Raw genomic sequence first — 24521 nt, 5'->3', positions numbered from 1 at the left:
TTTGGCAAAAGTTGTACATGATCAGTTTTTTAACATGCCCTGCCTTTACTGGGTGTAAGATCTTTGATCTAATATCTTGTGTAAAATAGTAATTGCTCTAGTCCTGTTGGTTAAAAACTTTAATATGAGTGTTGTGGATTACCAGAAACTTCAGAGTGAATCATAAGTGCCTTTTGATTTTAAAGCCATTTTAAAAAGAAAAGTTCTTTAGCAACTTTGGACTTAGTCCCTTTAGTTACTATAGACTTGTTTGCAGTATTTCATATTCCATCCTCCCCACTTTGTTTTGAAACAGACACTACTTCGCACTGCCTACCAACCCTGGTGAACAGTTCTACATGTTTTGCACTCTTGCTGCTTGGTTGATTAACAAAGCAGGACGCCCCTTTGAGCAACCTCAAGAATATGATGACCCTAATGCAACTATATCTAACATATTATCTGAGCTTCGATCATTTGTAAGTGTAAACAACTCTCTCCTTGCAGAATGTTGTCAAGTTATGAATTTTAATATTGGTAATGCAATGTAGATGCTACCCATTTAGGTGAATTTTCTGTGAATAACTATGTCTATAACACATACATATATAAAATTCTATCTGGATTTTTTCAGATAAAACCTCAGAATGGTTCATATTATAGTATTAATGCTACTTCTAAAAATGTTTAATGTACCCTTTATAGCCCAAAGCAATAATATTTTTATTAATCTTGTTATGTCTTAAGAGGTAAATTTATGGATACTTACTTAGTTCTCCTTCTAAAAAATGCTGGTCGGAAGCTGGAACAGTGTATTTTGAAAGAGAGCTTTGATTTAATAGACCATGATAGCAGTTGTACTTTTCATTTCTGACTTTTCCTGGGGATAGGGAGTAAGAATTTTTGGCACACATGTTATTAACTTTTGACAAGTGGTTCTCTCTGTCCTTCCTATGGTTGTTTAACGGTAGGATACCAAGCTAATAGTTTTGCTGTTTTTCTTCGCCCTAACAGGATCAGTTACTTGTTCTGTCATGAGGTTATTGCCTTTCAATTTGATACCTTTGACAATAAAACATCTTCATTTTCCTTTGGTTTTTTTATGTATCAATGGATTGAAAAGATGGATTTCTAAGAAGCAATATAATTACAGTTATTTTATATCCCGTTTGAAATGTAGAGAAGTGATACATTTATTCAGCAGTACTTTGCTTAAAATATTTTGACATTTGGAATATAAATAACAAGTAATACCCTGTTTATCTTTTGTATTTCAGGGCAGAACCGCAGATTTTCCTCCTTCAAAATTAAAGTCAGGTTATGGAGAACATGTATGCTATGTTCTTGACTGTTTAGCAGAAGAAGCATTAAAATATATTGGTTTCACCTGGAAAAGGTAAAAATTACCCAACCTGGCAATAGTAATTTTATGTAAATAGCTTTTTCTCCATGGGTTCGGAGCTATGTAACTGAACTGACAAGAAGTATTTTCTCTTGACTATTCTAAACTGAAAATGCCACAGGTGATTGGAAATGTCTGCATAGACAAAATTGGAATAATCTGGTATATTCACAACCAGTTCTGATTTTATCATGCCCCGTCCCAGTTCAAATATATAATTATGAAAGGTTTAACTGTAACTGAATATCTTCAGTGTATGAAATTTTTTCAAGGTCTCTTTATTTATATACACAAAGGTACTATATACATAGGGGTAACTGATAGCTGTAGATTAAAGAAAAAAATGGAAATTAATATAGTACTTTCAATGGGATTTTCTCTTTTGCTTATAGATACTGGGCCAGAATAATAGCCACCTGAAGAAGCCAGCTGACCCTCTCTTAGGCATTGTTCATTGCTTCTTTCTCTGACCTGAGAGTGATTTGTTTATATTTCTATTATTGTATTTATCCATTGGTATTAAAAACATTTGTTTACAGGTCTGGCTTTCTTGCAAGAAACTATGAACTCTTAATATGTACTCTGGTGGTTAGCATAGTACTCTGTATATCACAGATGCTCAGTAAATGTTGATCACATGGATAAGAGAATAAAATACTCAGAAGCTGTCAATTTATATAGGATATAGTTAGGAAATACATAAATTTGGTTCTTTGAAGATTAGAATTATTGACAGGTTAGGGATTATGGAAAGCACTATTTAGGTAAAACATGAGCAAGCAGTGGTTTGGGATGAGAAAAAATTTCTTTGGAAAGGTGTATATATTGTTCCCTGTTAATATCTTAACGTGTATTCAATTACATGCTCATGTAAATAATCAATTCCCTTATTAATAAGTATTGTAAAAAAATGTACTTGACTTAGGTCATCATCAGCATCAGCCTGAACCATATGAAATTACTGATACTCACCTATCATTGAACTAAAAAATGGCAATTTCATATGCTTCAACCTAAATATTACCAGGTAGTGCTATATATATGGAATAACTATTATGATTCACATTACTTCTTTGTTAGACTCCAAGAAAAGTTATGAGATGTGCTAAACCATCTGGCATTTTTAAGTATTATTAAATTTATTGCCTGATGTGTTTTGTATTCACCTGAAGCGATTAGTATCTCAACCAATATTCAATTTTGTACTTCCTTTGTTTCTAGGAATATCTAATTCTTGACCATGTATTGTGATTTGGATAATTTATAAGGACCGTTAAAATATATGGGAAGAATAAGGGGGAAAATATTGGAAGTAGGTATCAGATAACATGTCAGCTATGTAATATGTAAATTACACAGAAATTACATATTTATATATGATTATTTTACATATTAAATATGTCAAAGCAAATCCTAGAAGAACATTGCTTTTGAGATATTATCTAATTCTAATTAATTAAAATAGGAAATATATTCCTTAAGAAGATTGATTTGGTTCTTAGTACTTTCTTTCCTTAATATTAAATGTTGATTTTTATATTTTGTTAATCTGTCTGAGGTATGGATTTTTAAATAAGTTTCTAGAAATAAACCTAAATACTTTCGGGTATTTTTAATATGGGAAATACATGTCATTAATCTTGTTGGAAAAATGGTTGTTCAATACTTAGTGTTAGGACCACTGATTAGACTTTGGAAGTAAGAAAGCTGGAACCCTTCTTATTCTATCAAAATAAATTTCAGACTGGTCAAAGATGTAAACGTGAAAAATGAAACTATAGGAGTACTAAAAGGTCAAAGGGGTGGGTTGTGTCATGTGAGGGAAAAGCCTTGTATATATGATGTTAAAGCTGCTAGGATCCATGCAAGGAAAGGTTGGCAAGTCTATGTAATAAGAATTGTAACAGTCCTGAATAGTCAAGATTATAAGTGATAAACTAGGAAAAATATTTTTAACACAAGTTAGGCAAAGCATTAATTTTCTTAATATACAAAAGGGCAAAGCCATAAATAGGCATTTCACTGAAAAAGAAACACCAATAACCAATTAAAACATGAAAAGTTTGGTTCACTTACTCTCTTGAAGAAATGCAATTAAAACGAGATTTTTCACTTATATGATTGGCAAAGATTAAAGTTTGTTTGCAGTTATTCGTGAACATACGGAAATGGAGTCACTGTTGATGGTGTAAATTAGGGTAATCTTCTGGAAATTGGTTTTTGGTAACATACAGCAAAATAATAAAATGTACAAAGTTGTTGACCCAGCTATTGTATAAATTTTTTCTAAATGATGGACATAATGAATGTATAAGGATGATCTCTGTGTTACTGTTGAGTGAAAAAAGCTAGAAACCACCTCAATGTTTAGCCAGTTCTGGCACTGTTGTTCAGTGGAGCACAGTGCAGGTGTCGGGGGTGGGGGGGGGGGGGAAAGAGAAAAATGCATATGTACTTAAATGTGGTAAATTAGTAAGTGAAAAAGTATGTTATATAACAATATGAATTGTATCATCCCAATTGTGTGTATGTATTTTTTAAATTTGAAGATAAACATTTTTGCTTCTTTACATAGAAATTTTCAAAAAGAATACATCAAACATGTAATAGTGATTATGGAAGGGGGTTAAAAAAGGACAAGATCTGGTGTAGAGGGGATTCTTAAAATTCACATTATACCTTTTTGTCTTGCTAAGACTTTTTTTTAAATTCTCATCACGTACTAAGCCTTATTATTTTAGACCAACATACCCAGTGGAAGAATTAGAAGAAGAAACTGTCCCAGAAGATGATGCAGAATTAACATTAAATAAAGTGGATGAAGAATTTGTGGTATGTGTGCTGCTGAACTTTTTGTTTCTTTTTACCTTTGAATTCCTTTCCCTTCTCTTAATTTCCCCAGACTTCCATTTTCAGGAATATGTTTCATTTCATTGTGTCTAGAGAAGAAAGCTTTTAAGTAGAGTACCAAATAGTTGTTTAGACCTTTGGTTAAGTTAATGCTCGCGTTTTCTAATGATTGAAGTTTGAGTTATAGCAGAGGTTCTTAAACTGTAGACAGGAAATAGTGGACTGCTAGTTGTGTGAGTAAATACTTTATTAGCAACCATTCATGATTTGAAATAGGCCATAAATAATAAAGAACTTGGAAAAGAATAATAGGGCTTAGGATTAATATATTCTACTTCTTAAGAACACTGTTCATTTCTCAGGAACTCCTGTATGCTTCTAAAATTAGGGTAAGTACTACCCTTTAGGAATTTTAAAAAATACTTAAAAATACCAACATTATTTAAATTGTTCGGCAGCATCTGGGCCTTTACCATATTTAACATTCTATTCATATTCTGAAACTAAATGATCAAGTCTCTATAACAGACTAAACTAGTAACATGGTAAAGAAAAAGAGCACTTTCTCAGAGCCAATGATCAATTGACCCTGTTGTTTTAGGAAGTATATCTATGATCTGAAATTGAAATAGCAGGGAAAAAACCCTTTTTTAAAGTGTATTTTATTGTCATAAACCAATTACATTTTCCAAGTGAATTTTTAAATCATTAGATAAGGGGCGCCTGGGTGGCTCAGTCTGTTAAGCATCTGCCTTCGGCTCAGGTCATGACCTTGGGGTCCTGGGATCGAGTTCTGCATCGGGCTTTTTGCTCAACCGGGAGCCTGCTTCTCTCTCTCCCTCTGCTGCTCCCCCCTGCTTATACTCTCTATCTCTCTCAAATAAATAAATAAAATCTTTAAAAAGTAAATAAATAAATCATTAGATAATAAGTATATTCTGTATTTCAGCTTAATTTATTAAGCTATTATATGCTACAAAGAATCACTTCTTGTTTTCCAGAAAATGCTGAAACTAACCATTAAATAAATTAGACTATCCAAATAGTAGAATATTATGTAGCTATTAAAATTGTTTACAAAGTAATGTTAGTGATATGGGGATGATAATTTCTGCTGTATGCATAAACCCAAGTATATAAAATATACAAAAAAGAAAAGATAATAATATGTTAACATTAGTTGTATATGGGTAGAAAGATTATGGGTGATTATTCCTTTTTTTTTTTTTTTAAGATTTTATTTATTTATTGGAGAGTGAGTGAGAGAGAGCACAAGCGGAAGAGGGAGCAACAGACTCCCCACTGAACAGGAAGCCTGACTCGGGGCTCGATCCCAGTACTCTGGGATTATGACCTGAGCCGAAGGCAGACACTCAACTGACTGAGCCACCCAGGTGCCCCGATTATTTCCTTTTCTATGCTTCTTTGTATTGTCAAAGTTTTTAACATGTATTTTGTCAGCAGTATAAATATTTTAAACCATAAATAGAAAAAAGCTGATTCTGTTATTTACAGAAGGAAAAAGACCATTGTAAAACTAACGACTTTAAAAGATATCTTTTAAAAAAATATGATACATTTTAAAAGTTAAAGTAAATATATATATTCATTCATTCTGCATGTGTTTTACTGAGTACCTGTTGGGCAGGACCCTGGTGGAACTGCATTACAAAAGCTCTGAGGCAGGAAGGAGCTTAATTTGATCAAGGAACAGAGAGAAGACCACTGGGGCCAGATTTCCTAAGTAAGGCGGGTGTATGCATGTGTGTAGTTTATGATTCACAGGAAAGATAGACCAGGTCCAGATCATTGTGGCCATTTTAAGGAGTATCGACTTTATTCTTTGTGTAATAGATCTTTCCATTCAGGCTCAAGAAATGTTAAGTTCTCACATATTTCCATTTGTTGACCTCATTTATTTTACTCAGGTATTTTCCTCATCTTCTCTTTTAAGTAACTATTTATTAGTTAATGGTTTATCGACAGAAACCTGGTCCTAGCGCATCAACGTTTAGCTTCAGAGACATAACTCAAAACTGCCAGTCAGCGGAAAAAAAGTACAAAAACCTACTAGTCAGAAAGAAGACTGTATAGGGATGGAAACCAATTTTGCCCTTTTTTTGTATCTCCATGTTACTAGTGCAAAGTGGGTGTTCATTAAATATCAAAATCAACTGTCAGCAAATTGCTGTGTAACTTTTAGAAATTATAGCTAATTTTTTTCTAAGAACCCTCTAAAGTTCAAAGCAGCAGCATTAGGTTTGTAAATTAGAGAAACAAACTAGAAAGCAGCCTCTTTGCACATTTCTTCCCAACTGTAAGGTAAAGACCTTCTATTATCATTAGACCAAACTGAAGGTCTTCCTCAGGGGGTTGTCACTAAGGCTGCTGGTTCCCTTATGTCGAGTCTCTTGAATTTTTTCCTTTTCTTTCTTTCTTGTTATCATCATGGTGTTCCAAGTAGCCCTCTGTTACCTCTCCCATCCCTCTTGCTAAGGAGATGGGTGCCAAAAAGCGTTTGAATGGTGAGATGTTACATTCTTTTGTTGCCAGAGTTTGTGTGGTGGCTCAAGGGTGGAAAAAATTATTTCTGACAGAGTAAAGTTCTGCTATAATCACCTAGAAATTAGAATCCTTCCGATTTAGACTTATCATAGGACACATTGATAACTGTTTAAAAGAAAAGATAAAAGAAGTATTGGTCACAAAACAATATTTTCACAGGCTGCATATAATCATATACTTAGTAATTGGCAGTTAGAGAATTAAGAGAGTACCTAGTACCTGTTAGATGAAGAAATGGTAGGAAATTGTTGAGTGTCTTCTATATTACTGAAATCAGAATCCTCTTAGTTTATTTTAAAACTTTTTTCTAAGTCTGTTTATATTTGAATTCCTTTTGAATGCTCTGTTAGTAATATTTAGTAACTTAAACCCTTTTTTCCACTGCCTGCTATTAAAGCCTTTTACCTATTAGCATTTAACCCTGTACTAATTCAACAAGTATTTATTGATTCCCTATGTAAACAGACTGATTAGGTTATTGTAAAAGCATAATAAACCTGTCTCTTCTCCCATGGGCATTGAGTCATTGGCATTTCAATCATTTATTCTGGTTGTTAAGTAGGTCATCATCAGTGCAAACACAGAATAAACTGAGCTGAATCTCAAAGGTGTGCATCTGCATTTATGGTTAGGATTTAAGATGTAAACAGTCACATCAATTTTGTCTACACCTCTGTGCTCCACTGCCCCTCCTTGAAAAAGTAATGTAAAAAAAATGTAAACATAAAAAAAGTAAATGTCACTTGAGTGTATTTATACTCTGCATTTATATTTCTTCATATTTTAATAAATCTTTCCAATTCCCCAAAGATTAACATAGTTCTCATAGCTTACCTTAGTGTCCCCACCCCCAGAGTTCCAGAGTAGTTGTGGGATGGGACCTTAGAGTCTGCATCCTGACAAGCTCCCAGCTGATGCTGATGCTACAGGTCTCAGAACCCCGTGTGGAGAACCACTGTTTGACATCCTTCTTAGTGCTTGAAGATAAGCACTAGCTTTGAAATCTCCCACTGCAGCTTTGTAGAACTGTACATGTGGAAGTGTCCACCAAATAACACACGCTTACTGGTTGTTGTTTTTTCTTTGAGGACCAAGTTCCATTCACGGTCTTACCATGTCCTTAAGTCTTTTGTTAAATTTGTTTCACCCACTATGTCGCTTGTCACCACGAACACCTTTGAAGAGAAAGGGGAACTATTTTTTTTGTTTCACGTGCTTTAGAACCTGCTAAGACTCCATTTTTGCTGTATATTGCGAAAGGTATTGCCTCTCAAAGGGTCACTTCTGACACTACCCCCCCCCATACCAGTTGGCCCAGGGATCAGGACCAGCTTGGAATCTACCCAAAATATCCCTTAAGATAGTTAATATCTAAGATACAAGGTTAGTATCTTAAATATATATTTCATATCTTTAAATAGATTTAATATTTTAATATCTTTAAATAGTTTTAGGGGCCATGGGCCAAGCAGTACTAATGACTCATCTTATTAATTTATTAAACTTGAGCATATAAGAGATGAGATGTCAAAAATATGCATTAATGGAATTGGTCCCTGGAGCAGGTGAAAATATTCTGTGTCTGTCAACCTCATTTTTGTCCATTTTAGTCATGTTCTCAAAATTGCAATTAACTCCTTCCATTATCTGTCTCTTTCAGATATGCCACTTTACAGTGTTTCTTATTTTATTCTTATGTTTATTTATCCCTAATTTTACAGCAGTGGCCCTTCCTTCTCCTGTTTTTTTGTTTTGTTTTGTTTTTTCAGTGACTATAAAAAGGCCGTATTTTAAAAGGTACCATCAAAACCTCAAAAAACAGATGAGCTGCTAATAACATTATGCCCTACTTTATGCACACCACTAGGCTTTTAAATCCCCTTTCCTGCATTAGTCTTTGTGTTGAGCTTAGTACATATTACATGTAAAAACTGGAAATACATTCTTTAAATTATAACTTTTTATAATTATTAACTTTTAAAACTCTTTCTTTCTAAGGAAGAGGAGACAGACAATGAAGAAAACTTTATTGATCTCAACATCTTAAAGTCCCAGACATATCGCTTGGTAAGTTACATGGGATACACACAGGACCAACAAGCGATCAGTGCACTTGTTCTGCTGGAAATTGAAACAAGTAGAAACCATTGTTTGCCATTGTTTTGTGTGTCATGTGAAAAGTAGCTCTCAAAAAAGTGTTTCCTGTATATAAAATGTTGTAATTATAGCAAATAATAAAGATCCAGAGGGCCAAATGGGGCAGCCTCCGATCTGCACCGTGGAAAATCAACACAGTGTTTCTCATGTAAGCTGAAAATAATTTGTCGTTTTTTATTGTAGAAAGATATTATTTGGTTTCAAGTTATTTTCCGTTATAATTGGCTAGTATTGAATAGTCTTGATTACAGGAAAATATTTAATTGGTAATTCTTTGAAATAAATGGATTATTTTAAGACTGGTGTATGGATAGGTAGTCAGACATTGCTTTAAGTCAATGTTTTCTCTTTTTTTTTATATTTTAGTACCTTTATTTTTTTAAATTTTTTAAAAATAATTTTTATTTTGTTATATTAGTCACCATATAGTACATCCCCAGTTTTTGATGCAATGTTCCATGATTCATTATTTGCATATAACACCCAGTGCACCATGCAATATGTGCCCTCCTTAATACCCATCACCGGCCTATCCCAATCCCCCATCCCCCTCCCCTCTGAAGCCCTCAGTTTGTTTCCCAGAGTCCACAGTCTCTCATGGTTCATTCCCCCTTCTGTTTACCCCCCCTTCATTCTTCCCTTCCTTCTCCTACCAATCTTCCTATTTCTTATGTTCCATAAATGAGTGAAACCGTATGATAATTGTCTTTCTCTGCTTGACTTATTTCACTTAGCATAATCTCCTCCAGTCCCGTCCATGTTGCTGCAAATGTTGTGTAATCGTTCTTTCTGATGGCTGAGTAATATTCCATTGTGTATATGGACCACATCTTCTTTATCCAGTCATCTGTTGAAGGGCATCTCGGCTCCTTCCACAATTTAGCTATTGTGGACAATGCTGCTATGAACATTGGGGTGCATATGGCCCTTCTCTTCACTAAGTCTGTATTTTTGGGGTAAATACTCAGTAGTGCAATTGCTGAATCATAGGGTAGCTTAATTTTTAACTTTTTAAGGGACCTCCACACTGTTTTCCAAAGTGACTGTACCAACTTGCATTCCCACCAACAGTGTAAGAGGGATCCCCTTTCTCCACATCCTCTCCAACATTTGTTGTTTCCTGCCTTGTAAATTTTTGCCATTCTAACTGGTGTAAGGTGGTATCTCAAGGTGGTTTTGATTTGAATTTCCCTGATGGCTAATGATTTTGAACATTTTTTCATGTGTCTGTTAGCCATTTGTATGTCTTCATTGAAAAACTGTCTGTTCATATTTTCTGTCCATTTTATATTTTGTTTATTTGTTTCTTGTGTATTGAGTTTGAGAAGTTCTTTGTAGATCTTGGATACTAGTCTTTTATCTGTAGTGTCATTTGCAAATATCTTCTCCCATTCCGTGGGCTGCCTCTTAGTTTTTTTGACTGTTTCCTTGGCTGTGCAGAAGCTTTTTATCTTGATGAAGTCCCACAAGTTCATTTTTTTCTTTTGTTTCTCTTGCCTTTGGAGATGTGTCATGAAAAAAGTTGCTGTGGCCGATGTCAAAGAGGTTGCAGCCTATGTTCTCCTCTAGGATTTTGATGGATTCCTGTCTCACATCGAGGTCTTTCAACCATTTGGAGTTTATCTTTGTGTGAGAGAGTGGTCAAGTTTCATTCTTTTGCATATAGCTGTCCAATTTTCCCAGCACCATTTATTGAAGAGACTGTCTTTTTTCCACTGGATGTTTTTTCCTGCTTTGTCAAAGATTAGTTGCCCAAAGAGCCGAGGGTCCATTTCTGGGTTCTCTATTCTGTTCCATTGGTCTATGTGTCTGTTTTTGTGCCAGTACCATGCTGTCTTGGTGATCACAGCTTTGTAGTATAGCTTGAAATCCGGCAATGTGATGCCCCCAGCTTTGTTTTTCCTTTTCAACAATTCCTTGGCAATTCGGGGCCTTTTCTGGTTCCACACAAATTTAAGGGCTGTTTGTTCCAGTTCTTTGAAAAATGTCATTGGTATTTTAATCGGGAATTGTTTTCTCTGTTTTAATTAGGAAATAAATCTAGTCTATAAACGAGAACCCACTCAATGAGATACTTCAAAAATACATATGGGATTTTTGTATTTTCCTGTATGTATATTCCAATAAAGTGATACCTATTGCTTGCTCAAAACGGTATATATAGAATATAATATTCTCATTTGCCCTTTATTTTTCTTGTCTAAATTCTACAAACACGTTTGGATATAGCTTTGGGCACATACCATGAAGACTTCCGTGGCCATCCCATCCCAGGATAATCTCTTCATTTATCATTTACTACCTTAGTGATGTTAGTCAGCATTATTTGTTGTTGTTAATGGTACGTTTGTTGTTTTCTGCCCAATTTGAGGTGCAATAAAACATAACGAGTAACATTGTAGCTAACTTGCCTGAATGTGTGAGTTGACTTTAATACATTTAATGCTTACTAGATGTCTGATCTTGGGCAGGTTTCCAAAAATGCCTGTGCCTTATCTTCCTCATCTGTAAAATGAGGATAAAAATGTTACCTTTTTATAGGGTTTTTAAAGATTATAAGAGTTACTACATATAAAGCATTTATAATGATATCTGGCATATAGAAAGTGCTCAGCTCAGTAAGTGTTGGCAAAAACCAAAATCACATCTTCCCACATTACCCTTCTCAAATCTGACTTGTATAAGCTCCTTGATTATAGGAGATAACTGTCATGTTTTACTTTCTCCATAGCGTAACACAGAAGATGCCCAATGAATGAATGTATTGTTATTGCTCAATTGAAAATTGAGAATATACTATAATCTGATACAGTATATCAGAATAATGTGTTAACATTTTAATCCAAACAAATAAACTCCAGTTGTAACAGTACATTTGCAAATCACTCTGTAGTTTTCAAAGTACAATTGACCCTTGAACAACATGGGTTTGAACTGCACAGGTGCACTTACACGTGGATTTTTTTCCCCCAATAAATACAGTACAATACTTGGAATGTATTTTCCTTTTGATTTTTTTCAGTAACATTTTCCTTTTGTCTTTATTGTAAGAATATAGTATATAATACATATAGCATGCAAAATATGTGTTAATTAGTAAGGCTTCCAGTTAACGGTAGGCTATTAGAAGTTAAGTTTTTGGACGGCACCTGGGTGTATCGGTTGAGCATCTGACTCGAGTTTGGCTCAGGTCATGATCTCGGGGTCATGAGATCAAGCTCTGCGTTGGGCTCTGTGCTTAGTGGGGAGTCTTCTTAAGATTCACTCTCTCCTTTCTCCTCTGTCCCCCCATGCGTGCGCGCGCGCGCGCACACACACTCTCAAAAAAATTTTTTTTTAGTTTAAAAAAATAAGTTAAATTTTGGGGGAGTCAAAATTTAATGATGGATTTCACCATTTGACTGATCCAGGTTTTTGGTTATTGGGGGTCTGCACCCCAAACTCCCGCATTGCTCAAGCGTCAATTGTACTTTAAAACACATCCTTTACTGACCTTGTGAAGTATTTGGGTAGATGTTGTTATTTCCCTTTTACAGATACAAAAACTGAAATTTATAACCTTGGGACAGTATACTCTTTTTAAAAATTTAGTAAAACTACAATAGCTGAATTCGAATTGTTTACTCTGAACTCCCAAGTCTATTGCTTTTTTAACCCTTTCCCTCATATAAGAGTTCAGCAGGGTAGGTATGGTTTGATTCCGACATTAAGCAAGGACACTCTGGTGTTCAGTGTTCCTGTATGTGTTGAAGATGACAGCAAAGTTCTCCTAAAGTGTAAGGGAAGAAAATAAAAGAGATGAATATACAGTTACTCTCAGAACAAAACTGTGATTTGTGTTATGTATTCTTCCATTGACGGTGTAAATAGATACCTCTGAAGGCCAGCTGGGATTCCCTCCAGACAATGTAGTTTGAGAATTGGGAAGGACTTAAAGTGATTTAATTTGCCTCTACCACTACTCTTAGGTTCCTGTAGGTCTGATTTCAATTTTTCACCTTAACTGAACTATGTAAGTTTTTCCCTACCTGTGCCTTTATAAATTATCTAGGTATTAGATCCTTTGGACAAAGATTATATAACATAAACCCCTTTGAGCTAAGACTATATATGGTTGCATTTTCACAAGAGGAAGAAGTCTGAACACCAGGTGTTTGTGGATGGTCAGCCATGAAGTACTAATGAGGCAGAAAACCCTTTCATATTTTAAAAAATCTGGCAGGCTTATGATGTTGCCCACTAAAGCCATCTGCCTGAGACAGCTGTATCTGACTCTAGCTTATGATGGCTTAGGCTGCTCTTTCCCCAAGACAGAACTGCTATATAGGTTAGTAACATAGATTTAAGATTTTATGTTTCATACAGCAGGTGGACTCACAATGCAGAGGAAATATTATTTTAGCAAAGTTGCATGCAATTTTTGCACTAGAACAAAAATGATACATACTATCTAGGAAATTGATATATGACATGTAGATGTGACTGTGCCACCCCAGCCATTTATGGATTACAGCCACCGTCTCTACCTGTGGTTTTGAAACAACAGATGCTGCTCCAGTCATTCTCTAGTCTCTCACCTGGCTTTATTTTTCTTCACAGACACTGGCAATGTATTAATTTCTATCTGTTGTCTATCTCAATCACTAGAATGCACTCTCCTCTAGAGAGGGAGCTTTCTTCAGTACTTTTTCACCTGTTTCTGGTGTGTAGAAAGTGCTCAGTATTGAATAATACTGAATGAATACATGCTTGAATGAATGCTATTTTATATCTGTAATTTTATAGGCAAGATATAGTTTAATCTTCATAGAGAAAAGAATTTCTCAACAATAATTATGACCTCTTCTATGTACCAAGTAGGATGATGCAGGGAGGAATCTACTTATATTCCTTTCTTTCATTAAATAAAGTGATGTCTAGATCCTAAAAAGTGTGCTTGCTCTTAAGTATCGTGATGATGCAAGAAGATGAGCACGCACAGCATTTTCTTGAGATTTGTGGTAAACAGAGCGAGAGAGAATGTGCATGGAAAAGGCACGCTGCAGATTACGTTCTCTGAAAGTGGACAGTGAGACCAGAGTTTGGGGTGCAAGATGTTCATTGTGAAAGGAAGGGGGAAGAAATTGGGCTGAGGGAGAAGTCCAGCTGTGATTCAGGCCTGACAAAGCTTTGAGCAACCTGCTGAAGAGCTCTGAAGAAGTGTTGCCTGCTTGGCTCAGTCACTGGAGGCAGGCTGCCCTGGGGAGGACATACTGCCGGGTAGAGGTGGCCGCCGCAGGTAAGACGGCCTGAGGTAGCCAACAGCAGGAAGCTGTCTGCTGGCCACATTGCCTGCAGCGAGGCAGCAGGTCTTTCCCTGGAAGGACACCTGGTGGTCCATCTTCCTGACTACCACAACGTATTTGAATCCTATAACTGCTAATTTGAAGAATTTGTAAAGAGCTACCAGGTGGCCACTGACTAAACTTTGAAGTGTCTGCCTACTCGGATCATGACAGAGCAGTAGTGTTTCATGAACACTGAAAATGGCGTTCTAAGAAAATGGTTCTTCCAGTCAATGTTGAAAGCTTGCAGGGATGAAATCGGTTTGTTTTGGAAGTAGTTGTTTTTCAGAACATTTACTTACTCTGAGGTTTAAAAAGTATATTTTAATATCCTTTTATTGTGTGACTTCACCCTCTAATTCTCGTACTGCAATTATGGTTTTGCCAAATATTATATTTTCAAGAAAATAACTTTTGCAGTTAGTGAGGGATTGCTTTATCTTCTGAAATTTTATTTGTAGGTTAGTTATTTGAATTTTGATAGAGCTTTTCTTAGAAGGAAAAAAAATGGATATATATTAGTCTTCAAGGCTAGCCCACAAAATTCCACATTTTCTCTGTCCCTCTGATTCCTGAATATTCTCGAAATCCGAAATTTAGCCAAAGACTCCTTCAGAATGGTCATGGGGGAAGACACTGGTGCTGCATTAAAGCTCTCACAGTTGGGCAGAGCTCCTGATGGGTAGGGGCACAATAGAATTTCAGAGATGTTGAGGGGTGGGAGCAGGAAAGGAAGGCGCTGGTGGTGAGGTGTTATGCAGGTGTTCAGGCCATTTCTGGTTCTGTCTTGAGTCTGTTAATTGGAAACTGCCTGCATGGTTGTGGCAGCTACACTGTAATTACAAGTGGTCTTTGTAGCTCCCTCCATTCTGAAGCTCAGTAGAATCATAGTGGCAGTGTTGTGGCAGCATAACGCAGATGTGTCATTCTCCTCCCCCCGTGGAAAAAAGATGGGAGGGAAGCTATGCGCTGAGTTCTATTTTTAAATGTCCATCACTTCATTTCAAAACATTTTTTCAAACATGCCATAGATACCATTCTTCCTTGAGATGCTAAATTTGAGGTTTTAGAAACCAAATTCTGAGTTAGACAGCATAAAACCAACTATCTCAAAAGGTTTAAACACAATTGGTTTTTAATTACTTAGCAAAAAATTCATTGTACCAAGAATGAGAGAATTTTTAGCTTAAAAAGCAAAAGCTGTAAGGAAGCAAAAATCTGGGCTTAGAAAAAAAATGTCATCTCAGTTTTAGAGTGTCATTGTGGCAAGTCTGCAAGATTATAATCAAAGAAGGGAAGAAGACAGATTTATTTGGTTAATACCTTAAATACTTTAAATTTTCTTCATTTTACATTTGATTTACCTTTTACTTCTTGACAAAACGTCATTTCTGAGTAATACAAGGGGGGAAAAAAAGTACTGTTCTGCAATATAGCTTGCCCCCTAGGTTATCACTGGTTTGGATTCCTGCTTGAGGAAAATGGTTTTTCCTCTCCTTTCCTAAAACATTTGTTTGTCCTCCTGTGTTGTGACTGAGAAGTCTGCGGTTGGTATTTCACAGGAGAAACAATTAAAGCACCACATGTCTGAGCGTGATGGAACACATTATGACTGAGTAAATGCTTTTACTTCTGTGGTAACTAACCTGTACCACCCCATCAGTTTTACATCTGGAGGTGACTAGAAAATGTAGGTTAGAGAAAAAAGCTGTACTCTGTATTGCTCAGAAGCAGCTCAAATGGCAGTTCTCGCTGGGTGTAAAAGAGGGTTTTGCTTGATCTTTAGTGTAGCTTTTGAATCCGCACTTGGAATAGGAAAGATCCTTATTTCCATCCTGGTTTTATTGTTAGCCTAAAAAGAAGTAGGAAGCAAGGACTTCTCAAGGTCCTTTCCAGATCTGAGTCTGATACCTTCAACGTAGACACCATGGTGGAAAATAATCCTTGGATCACATTGGGACTGCATATCACTAGCACTTAGCCTTAGTAAATTAACCTGTGACTCTGCTTATTCTGTACAGTGGTGACACAATTCTTCACAGGGTTGTTTTGACATTAATATAGCCTAACTTGTGGACAGCACATAGCTTGATGCATTTTTTATTTCATATAATTTTTTACCTTTCCTAGAATTTGGAACTAAGAGATTGGAATGTTACCAACATTCTTATGTGCTGGAGGAGAGTAGAAAAAGCCCTACTATCCCTCTCTCTCTCTCTCTCTCTCTCTCTCTCTATATATATATATATATACACACATATATATATAGAGTAAGAAGCTTGCATTTTTATATAAATTAGGAAGTCTTGGTGATGTCATGTCTTTATTTTCATAATATCTCACATGAATTCTTATTGAAGGCCCACTGGACTAAATCTGCTATCACAGAAGGTCTCCCCTAAAGAAATGACTAAGGGAATTTGATGAAAAGTAATATGATCTTTTTCAGGATTCATTTGAGAGCTGTCATTTTATAAATGGATAGATTATATTTCCTGAATCAATGCCAAGAGCAGATACTTATTACATAATTCTGTATATTAGATGGATTCCTGGCATGTGTGATTTCCTCAGTCCTATAGAAACCCATATTCTTTAAATCCACCCAACCCCACCCATCCACCTCTAGTACTGTTAGTGCTTTCAGTATTTGTCTGATTCATTTTAATCCAGGACATCTAGTTGTCACAAGACCTGCAGATGCTGCTTTTGAAATATCTCTCATATGTATCCCTTCAGCTATCTTTCAAGGTCATGTCTGCTTCATCTCCTGTCTGGATTATGTAACAATAATGGCCTGAATGGTCTCCGATCCTCCTCTTTCAATCCCACCCTCACCCTTTTGCAAAATATTTTTCACTACTCTTCCCTCTTGCTTACCAAACCACTTTTAAAAGGTCATTCTGAGTTCAGTAACTTTTGATGCTTTTCACTGCTTATGGGTCAGTTTATGTAGATTATAAAACAATAATATTTTGGTCTGAATTTCCAGACTCTTAGCAATTTGACAACTTGTCCATATAGCCAACCTTATTTTCTTCTGCCAGAATAACTTTATTCTAGATAAATGGATCCTCTCATAGGTTTTCAAACACCTTATGAGCATATCTCTTCTCATCTTTCCTCCTGTCTAAAATGTCTTCTCATCATCTCTCTGCTTGACTCTTAAGCCTTCAAAGTTCAGCTCAAATTCTGCCTTTTTAGTGACACCTTCCCAAATACCCCAGCCCCATTCAGTTCTATGACCCACAAATCTATAACCCATAAGTCTTCATAAAACATAATTAGAATGTTCTTTCATGAGGATTTTTATCATTTTATTAACTCTCCCTGGTATTGAATAGTACCTGGCAAATAGTAGGTGCTAAATAAAGATTTCTTGGATAAATAAAGTTATTTTACCTTGCTTGTAACTCTTCTTGACTTGCCTTCTGACTTAGAGGACAAAATTCATATTCGTTAGCTTAGCTTCTGAGGTCTTTCACAAAGTATTTAATTCTTTTTTTGCTCCTCGTTATTTGCCTTTCTAAGCCCCTAGTCACTCTTGATATGATCTTCACAAGCCATGTGCATTCCTATTTCAGTATCTTGGCTTACGGTGCTTTCCTGACTATAAACACTTGGCTTGTCTCTTTTCTGCCTGTTTGCATTCCATACATCCTTATAAGGTTAAACCTAGATCTCATCATCGCCATTAAAACACACTTCTCTCTCTCATTCAAATTCCTAAAGCATTTACACCCATACCAGCTAGTTTCTGGAAGTTAATCAAATTGATTATTTTTACCTGCTTTTATTGAACATACTTTATTCTTTTTTAAAGTGAAATATATTCCTTGTTTTTTATTAAACAAAGGCACAAAGAAGTACAAAGAAAAATTTGAAAACATCCCCAAATCTCAGCACTAAACTATAAACACTATATCTCTTTATGCATAATTGCCCTGAGGTTATGTAAGATGCTGACGTTTGGTGAATCTGGATGAGGGCATATGGGAATTCTTTGTACTATTTGTGTAATTTTTTTGTAAGTCTGAAAAAAAATTATACTGACACAGAAATAGATTGATGAAGTAGTGCAGAGTTCATAAAATAATACAAATATATAATGGTATTAATAATGTAGGAAGCGATGCAAGTAAGTGGGGAAAACTGGACTGTTCAATTAAAGGGTGATGGAATAACAGGCTGTCCATCTGGCAAAAAAAAGATAGGCTCTTGCCTCATACTGTACACCCAAATAAACCCCACATGGATCAACAAATTAGAAAATGATGAGGTACAAAATCAAAAACATGAGTGACAAGCGTTCTGCGCACGGGTTGAAATTGGCATGATAAAGCCTGGCAAGAAAACTAAAAACCACAAAAGAAAAGCACTGATAAATCTGAATGCATAAAAATTAAAGCCTATATATGAAAGGATGGGATGGGGAACACCATAAAGTTAAAAAGACAAGTGATAAACTGGGGCAACATAGTTGTAACCTATATGATAAAGAATTGATAGGCATTTGGTAAGGTATATAAGAGCTGGTGCTCTTGAGTAACATTCCTTGGGCCCTGAACTCCACTAATGATCGACATAGGGAAAATGAGCTAACTGCTCTTTACCTCACTTTTCTCATTTGCAAAATGGGAATAAGGCTCCCTTGATTCATGGTGCTATTATGGGCATTTAACATAGGTGAAAGCATCTAGTACCATGCATGGCATATAATAATAGTAATAGTAACTGCTAAAATATATTGGGGCTTCCTACATGCCAGGTGCTGTGCAAGCCTTTTAAAATACATCACATAATTTAATCCTCACCACAGCCCTTCCAATGAGGAGGGTACCATTATCCCCATCTTACAGATGGGAACCTTGAGATTTAGAGAGGTTATGTAACTTGACCAGCAGCTGCTAGTAAGTGACACAGGTAGGATTTGAACAGAGATGGGATTCTGGACCCATCCTCTTGACATTTTGCACCATAACGTGGCAGTTCTCAAGACATTTAGTTTCCTTTTCCTTGAGTCTTGGGACTATGTAATCTTGACAGTTAATTGGATTTTCATGTCCTCAGTAGATATATGAATTGAGCTCTTCAAATGTATTTGGGCATGGTATATCCATAAGGTTGCCATCTCAGAGAAAAGAAGCCTTCTAGAAATTCATTCCATAAAGAATTAAACTTACTTTGGCATACTCTGTAATAGCAACTATAGTGTCTATGGTAGTGTTGCTTTCTTTTGGTTTTTATCTTGAGAAAATTAAAAATCAGGGATGATTTTACCTTAGCACTTAATATACATTAAAATAGCTGAAATAGTAGCAAAGACAGGTGTTTGAGATATTAAACAGAAATAATTACTGGAAGTTGAATCCTCATTCAAAAATAATTTCAGATTTCTTATTAGAAAATTAAATTGATTTTGTGTTTAGGGAGCTTTTTAACTTTTTTGATTTGTGAGCATAATTTATTCAAGTCTTAGTCTACATTATAACAGAATAAAATTTCTTTTGATAGTCTTAAAATTGAATTGAAAACTTTTATGAACTTCATATATTTAAAGACAGAGGCTACCATCTATCCATTTCTTTTGATGGATTATAGCCAGGGTTTAATTTAGTTATTCAGACCAAATCTGAAAATACTTTTTGTATGGTATTAAACATTTTTCTTCGTAGTAATGTAGTGTTAAATCATTTAAAACCTAATTTGAAAAGAAAATAGTGAATCAGACTCATGATTTATGCTTCTTTAATCATGAAGAAGAATTGACTTGTAGGGACATGAAAGGTTTTAACTCTGTGCCTTCAATGTGATTTGTTAAAATCACTGGATTTCAAGGGAACACTTTTCTTGATTGAAATACCTTATTTATCCCTGTAGCTTTTTATAGATCAATGATAAAGAAAGAGGGACACTAGGTACCCTTAGGAGAAACCCTGTTTAATATATAGTAGTGCCAGGGGTACCTCGGTGGCTCAGTCAATTGAGCATCTGCTTCTTGATTTTGGCTCAGGTCATGATCTCAGGGCCCTGAGATTGAACCCTAAGTTGGGCTCCTTGCTCAGCACAGGGTCTGCTTGAAATTCTCTCCCTCTCTCTCCCTCTGCCTCTTCCCCCCTCCAATGCTTGTTCTCTCTCTCAAATAAATAAATAAATAAATAAATAAATCTTTAAAAAATAATAGTAATGCCATATATATTTAGTACTTAGCTTGTTGGCCACCTATCCTATTTCCTGTGTGGAGCAAAGCATCAGATTAGGACGATTCCAAAAAGGCCCCTGAACAACCAAAATAAGTATAACCACTTCCATTAAAAAAATATCTATGAAGGGGCACCTGGGTGGCTCAGTCCATTGAGCATCAGGCTCTTGGTTTAGGGTCAGGTCTTGATCTCAGGGTGGTGAGCTGGAGCCCCAGTGTAGGGCTCCGCACTCCCTGTAGAGTCTGTTTGTCCCTCTCCCTCCTCCTCTGCCCCTCCCCCCACTCACATGTGCATATGTTCCCTCATGCTCTCTCTCAAATAAACAAATAAAATCTTAAAAAAAAGAAAAAAAATCTATGGAGAGTCCCAACCTCATCACCACCACCACCACTCTTACCAGCTCTGACATATTTCCCTTGTATTCTCACTTTGCCTAAATTCTAACAAGCTTGGATATTAGGTTTCTAAGCCCACAGAAATTTAGGAGGAGGAAGAGGTGCTACAGCCAATCAAGCAGAAAACCAGGGTGATCACTGGCATTTGATACCAAGAGAGGCTACAGGAAAACTTTAAAAGCAGACATAAGAATGCAAAAATTATAGCTATCTGGGAACATTTAATGCAGGATTAGTCATACCCAGTTTTCTCAGTCCTGAGAGCATCATTGTATTACAGAATTAGTAGAATAAGAGATAACATAAAAAGATTAAATTATGGTTAGTAAATGTCAGTATATATCAGCTTCCAGTAACCAGTCTGACAGTGGTATCTCATTCTTACAAGAGGTAGGGATTTGAGCCTGGTAAAAAGAGCCTCTACTTGCTCTTGCTTCATTAGTTCAGTGTTAGGATCTTTTGGTCCTCCCTTCATCTCCCATTTTCACCAGAAAGTCTGTGAATCCAGTTTCTGCCCAGGCCCTCACTGTCTAGGTTTTCTTGGCCAGGCTCCCATCTGAACTTAAGATCTCTCTGTAACTTCTGATACAGGTCCCTGTTCCCAAGGAAACATCTTCTCATGGATGCCTGAGCCTTGAGCTTCACTCTTAGGTCTGCCCATGCAGCCATATATGTTCCCTTTACCACACAAGGTGTTTCTCCATCAATAAGGGGAAGTATTATAGGGTATCCATGATTAGTCAAATTTTAGAAACTCTACTTCTCCCTACTTCTAGCTTTCTTCCTCCTTCATCCCAATGGAATGTCTTAACCAGAGCTAAATGCCCAACCTGATTTGGACCCTTGGGATCAAAAGATCCTATAGCACTAGATTTTTGTTATTATAGCAGAACTGAAATGAATGGGTAACTGTTGCTGGTAGTAGGAAGTCATAGTCAACATTGCTTTGTCCGGTAATGTTTAGTCCCCTTTCCCTTGTGGAGTTTTCCAATAATGAGTATGTACTACATACTAGAAATAGTTTTGCTCCAAAGAGATTTTTTTTTAATTCTTTGCTTATGATGGTATAATTAATCAGATATACCAAAAATGTGATCAGTTCTTCTACTGTATCACTTATAACAGTTTTCTGTATTAATACTTGTTAATGGTAATTGTCCTTTTTTTGGACTGACTTATTTCACTTAACATAATACCCTCTAGTTCCTTCCACATCATTGCAAGCGGTAAGATTTCATATTTTTGATGGCTGAGTAATACTCTATTTTTAATATATACCACATCTTTATCCATTCAATTATCATATGATTTCACTTATATGTGGAATTTAAGAAACAAAACAGGATCATAGGGGAAGGGAGGGAAAAAAAAACAAGATGAAATCAGAGAGGGATACAAACCATAAGAGAAACTCTTAGTCATAGGAAACAGACTGTGGGTTGCTGGAGGGGAGGGAGGGGGTAACTGGGTGACGGACATTAAGGAGGGCACATGATGTAATGAGCATTGGGTGTTCTATAAGACTGATGAATCACCACTTCTGCCTCTGAAACTGATAATATTCTATATGTTAATTAATTGAATTTAAATTAAAAACAATATACTTATTAATGGGCCAGTCTCCCTCTGTTAATATCAGATCCATTACTTTCCCTGCTGGTAGTCATGGTCTACCTGGAGTCCCCAGTGTTAATTAAAAGGTGAAGATATTTTGAAGGTATATCAAATTTTGTACTGCATTTAACGTAGTGTGACAGAACAGCTTCTCAGCACTACATAAGCTACGCAACAGCTCAGAGGCTGCAGAGGGCTTTATTTACCCTCCCTTGTTGATACATGAGGCCTTCCCTTATTCTACCCCTGTAACCATAAGCCACATCAATTTTATATATATGCACACACATCCAGTTTTGTGTGTTTACGTATATAGATACACAGAATATAGTATTTCTTCAGATGCTTAACCATCCCATTAGTATTACCTGGAAAAGAGGAGATTACTTCCTGGAACAGGATTCTCAGCAGGCTTTTAAGATTGTATGTTTGATCCTTGAACTGACTTTGGTGGTATGCCCCACTATTTGAGCCCAGGTTTATGTTACAGGATGGTTTAGACTATCTTCAGTTCTTCCTTTGGCAGTCTTAGAGTCAGTTTTCATAATTTTTTTTCCTTGGGCCCATTTATTACCTCCATAAACTAGCCTGAGACTCTCCCTAATAGGCTATAAACTCTTTGCAGGCAGGGATTAAATACTTTTCTCTTCCCACACCAAACACAGTGCCTGGATTCTTACCTTGCATGTTGTAGAAGCTTTACAAGTGGCTTACTGGTAAATTGATTAATTATAAATGAGACTTCTGGATAGCCTGTGACTTATTGAGCTTCTAATTGTTTCTTCAGCAGCATTAGCTAGAAAACGCAATTTCCCAGGAGCTGTGCTTTATCTTAGTTAATGTTGCTTCAGAGAGGGACTGGGACTTCGTCATGCTGATATAAAATTTTGATTAAATGGAAACCAGTTTATTTCTCTTTTACTAATATCTCTACATAAAATACCATTTGTTAAATGGAGATACAATTGGAAAGGAAAGGCTTTCTCAGGTTATTGTAACCGAGACATGATATAGTTTTAAAGTGATTTCTACTTCATATGTAGGGCTCACTTAGTTAATGTATCCACTTATTAGGCTTTAGGAAATTTTTTTTTTTAAAGATTTTATTTATTTATTTGACAGAGAGAGAGAGAGAGCCAGTGAGAGAGGGAACACAAGCAGGGGGAGTGGGAGAGGAAGAAGCAGGCTCCTAGCAGAGGAGCCTGATGTGGGGCTCGATCCCATAACGCCGGGATCACGCCCTGAGCCGAAGGCAGACGCCCAACAACTGAGCCACCCAGGCGCCCCAGGAAATTTTGACTGAGGAACGAGGTTAGGAAGTAGATGTGCAAACATGGGAATAGAAAGAGACTGTATAGTTTGAATAAGTTAATGCCGCTCTACCAAGCCTAATGTTCTCTCTTTGTCCTTCCTCATTTAGTAACTAGGCCATCTTCCCCCAATATGTTAACTGTGGCCTAGGAGTGAGTGAAGACATTTGAGCTGCTATATTAAGTCACTTTAGGACATTGGGAGTAGGAATTTGCAAATCATTGCTTAAGGGAACCAAATAAGAACTTAAGAAGAGTTCTTACTTACTAAAGGGCCAATATAAACCAAATAGCAGCTTATGCACTGCAATGTCTTCATGCAGTGTTTGATCTTCGTGTGCCTTAGTAACTCTTAGATTCTGAGTCTGATTCAGATAGGGCCACTGCTGACCCATTTGCCTTTGGGAAAATTAGACAAATGTGCCCTTCCTTGAGGAAAATCTTTGAATGTGTTATGTACAACTTGAGCAATCCTACGAGTTGAGGCCTGAAGAAAGTGGGACTGTGGTTGAGTACCCTCTCCAGCCTTGTCTGGTGACTCTGGGCTCCACCCTCCTGCAGGGAAAAAGAAGGAGTACCCAACTTCAATTCACCCAAATGGTGGTTCCATAAACAAAACTTATTTGTAAATCAGAACATTTACATTCTATTAAGAATTATATCAAACTGCTGCTGAGAGGACATGCCCCTTTGTCTCAGTGGCATGACAGAAAACTTTCCCC

The 24521-nt window shown here is 36.3% G+C and overlaps 1 protein-coding gene and 1 long non-coding RNA gene across 3 annotated transcripts in view; one reads left to right on the top strand and one right to left on the bottom strand.

Annotated features, from left to right (window-relative positions):
- The window catches only part of IFT57 (intraflagellar transport 57), a 56166-nt gene that overhangs the window by 2541 nt on the left and 29104 nt on the right, over positions 1 to 24521 (top strand). For both annotated transcript variants that reach the window (XM_040621200.1, XM_040621199.1), the window contains exons 2-5: positions 296 to 458; positions 1257 to 1375; positions 4123 to 4213; positions 8795 to 8863. In XM_040621200.1, the coding sequence (XP_040477134.1) occupies positions 296 to 458; positions 1257 to 1375; positions 4123 to 4213; positions 8795 to 8863 (442 nt within the window). The remainder of the gene's footprint in view (positions 1 to 295; positions 459 to 1256; positions 1376 to 4122; positions 4214 to 8794; positions 8864 to 24521) is intronic.
- The window catches only part of LOC103677340, a 114056-nt gene continuing 101515 nt past the window's right edge, over positions 11981 to 24521 (bottom strand). The window contains exon 3 of the long non-coding RNA XR_005832181.1: positions 11981 to 12722. This is a non-coding gene — a long non-coding RNA (uncharacterized LOC103677340). The remainder of the gene's footprint in view (positions 12723 to 24521) is intronic.

This window comes from Ursus maritimus, unplaced genomic scaffold, assembly GCF_017311325.1.
Source record: "Ursus maritimus isolate PB19 unplaced genomic scaffold, ASM1731132v1 scaffold_4, whole genome shotgun sequence".
NCBI classification, from domain to species: domain Eukaryota; kingdom Metazoa; phylum Chordata; class Mammalia; order Carnivora; family Ursidae; genus Ursus; species Ursus maritimus.
The sequence above is the reverse complement of the archived record's forward strand: the minus strand, read 5'-3'. Positions and strand labels throughout refer to the sequence as shown.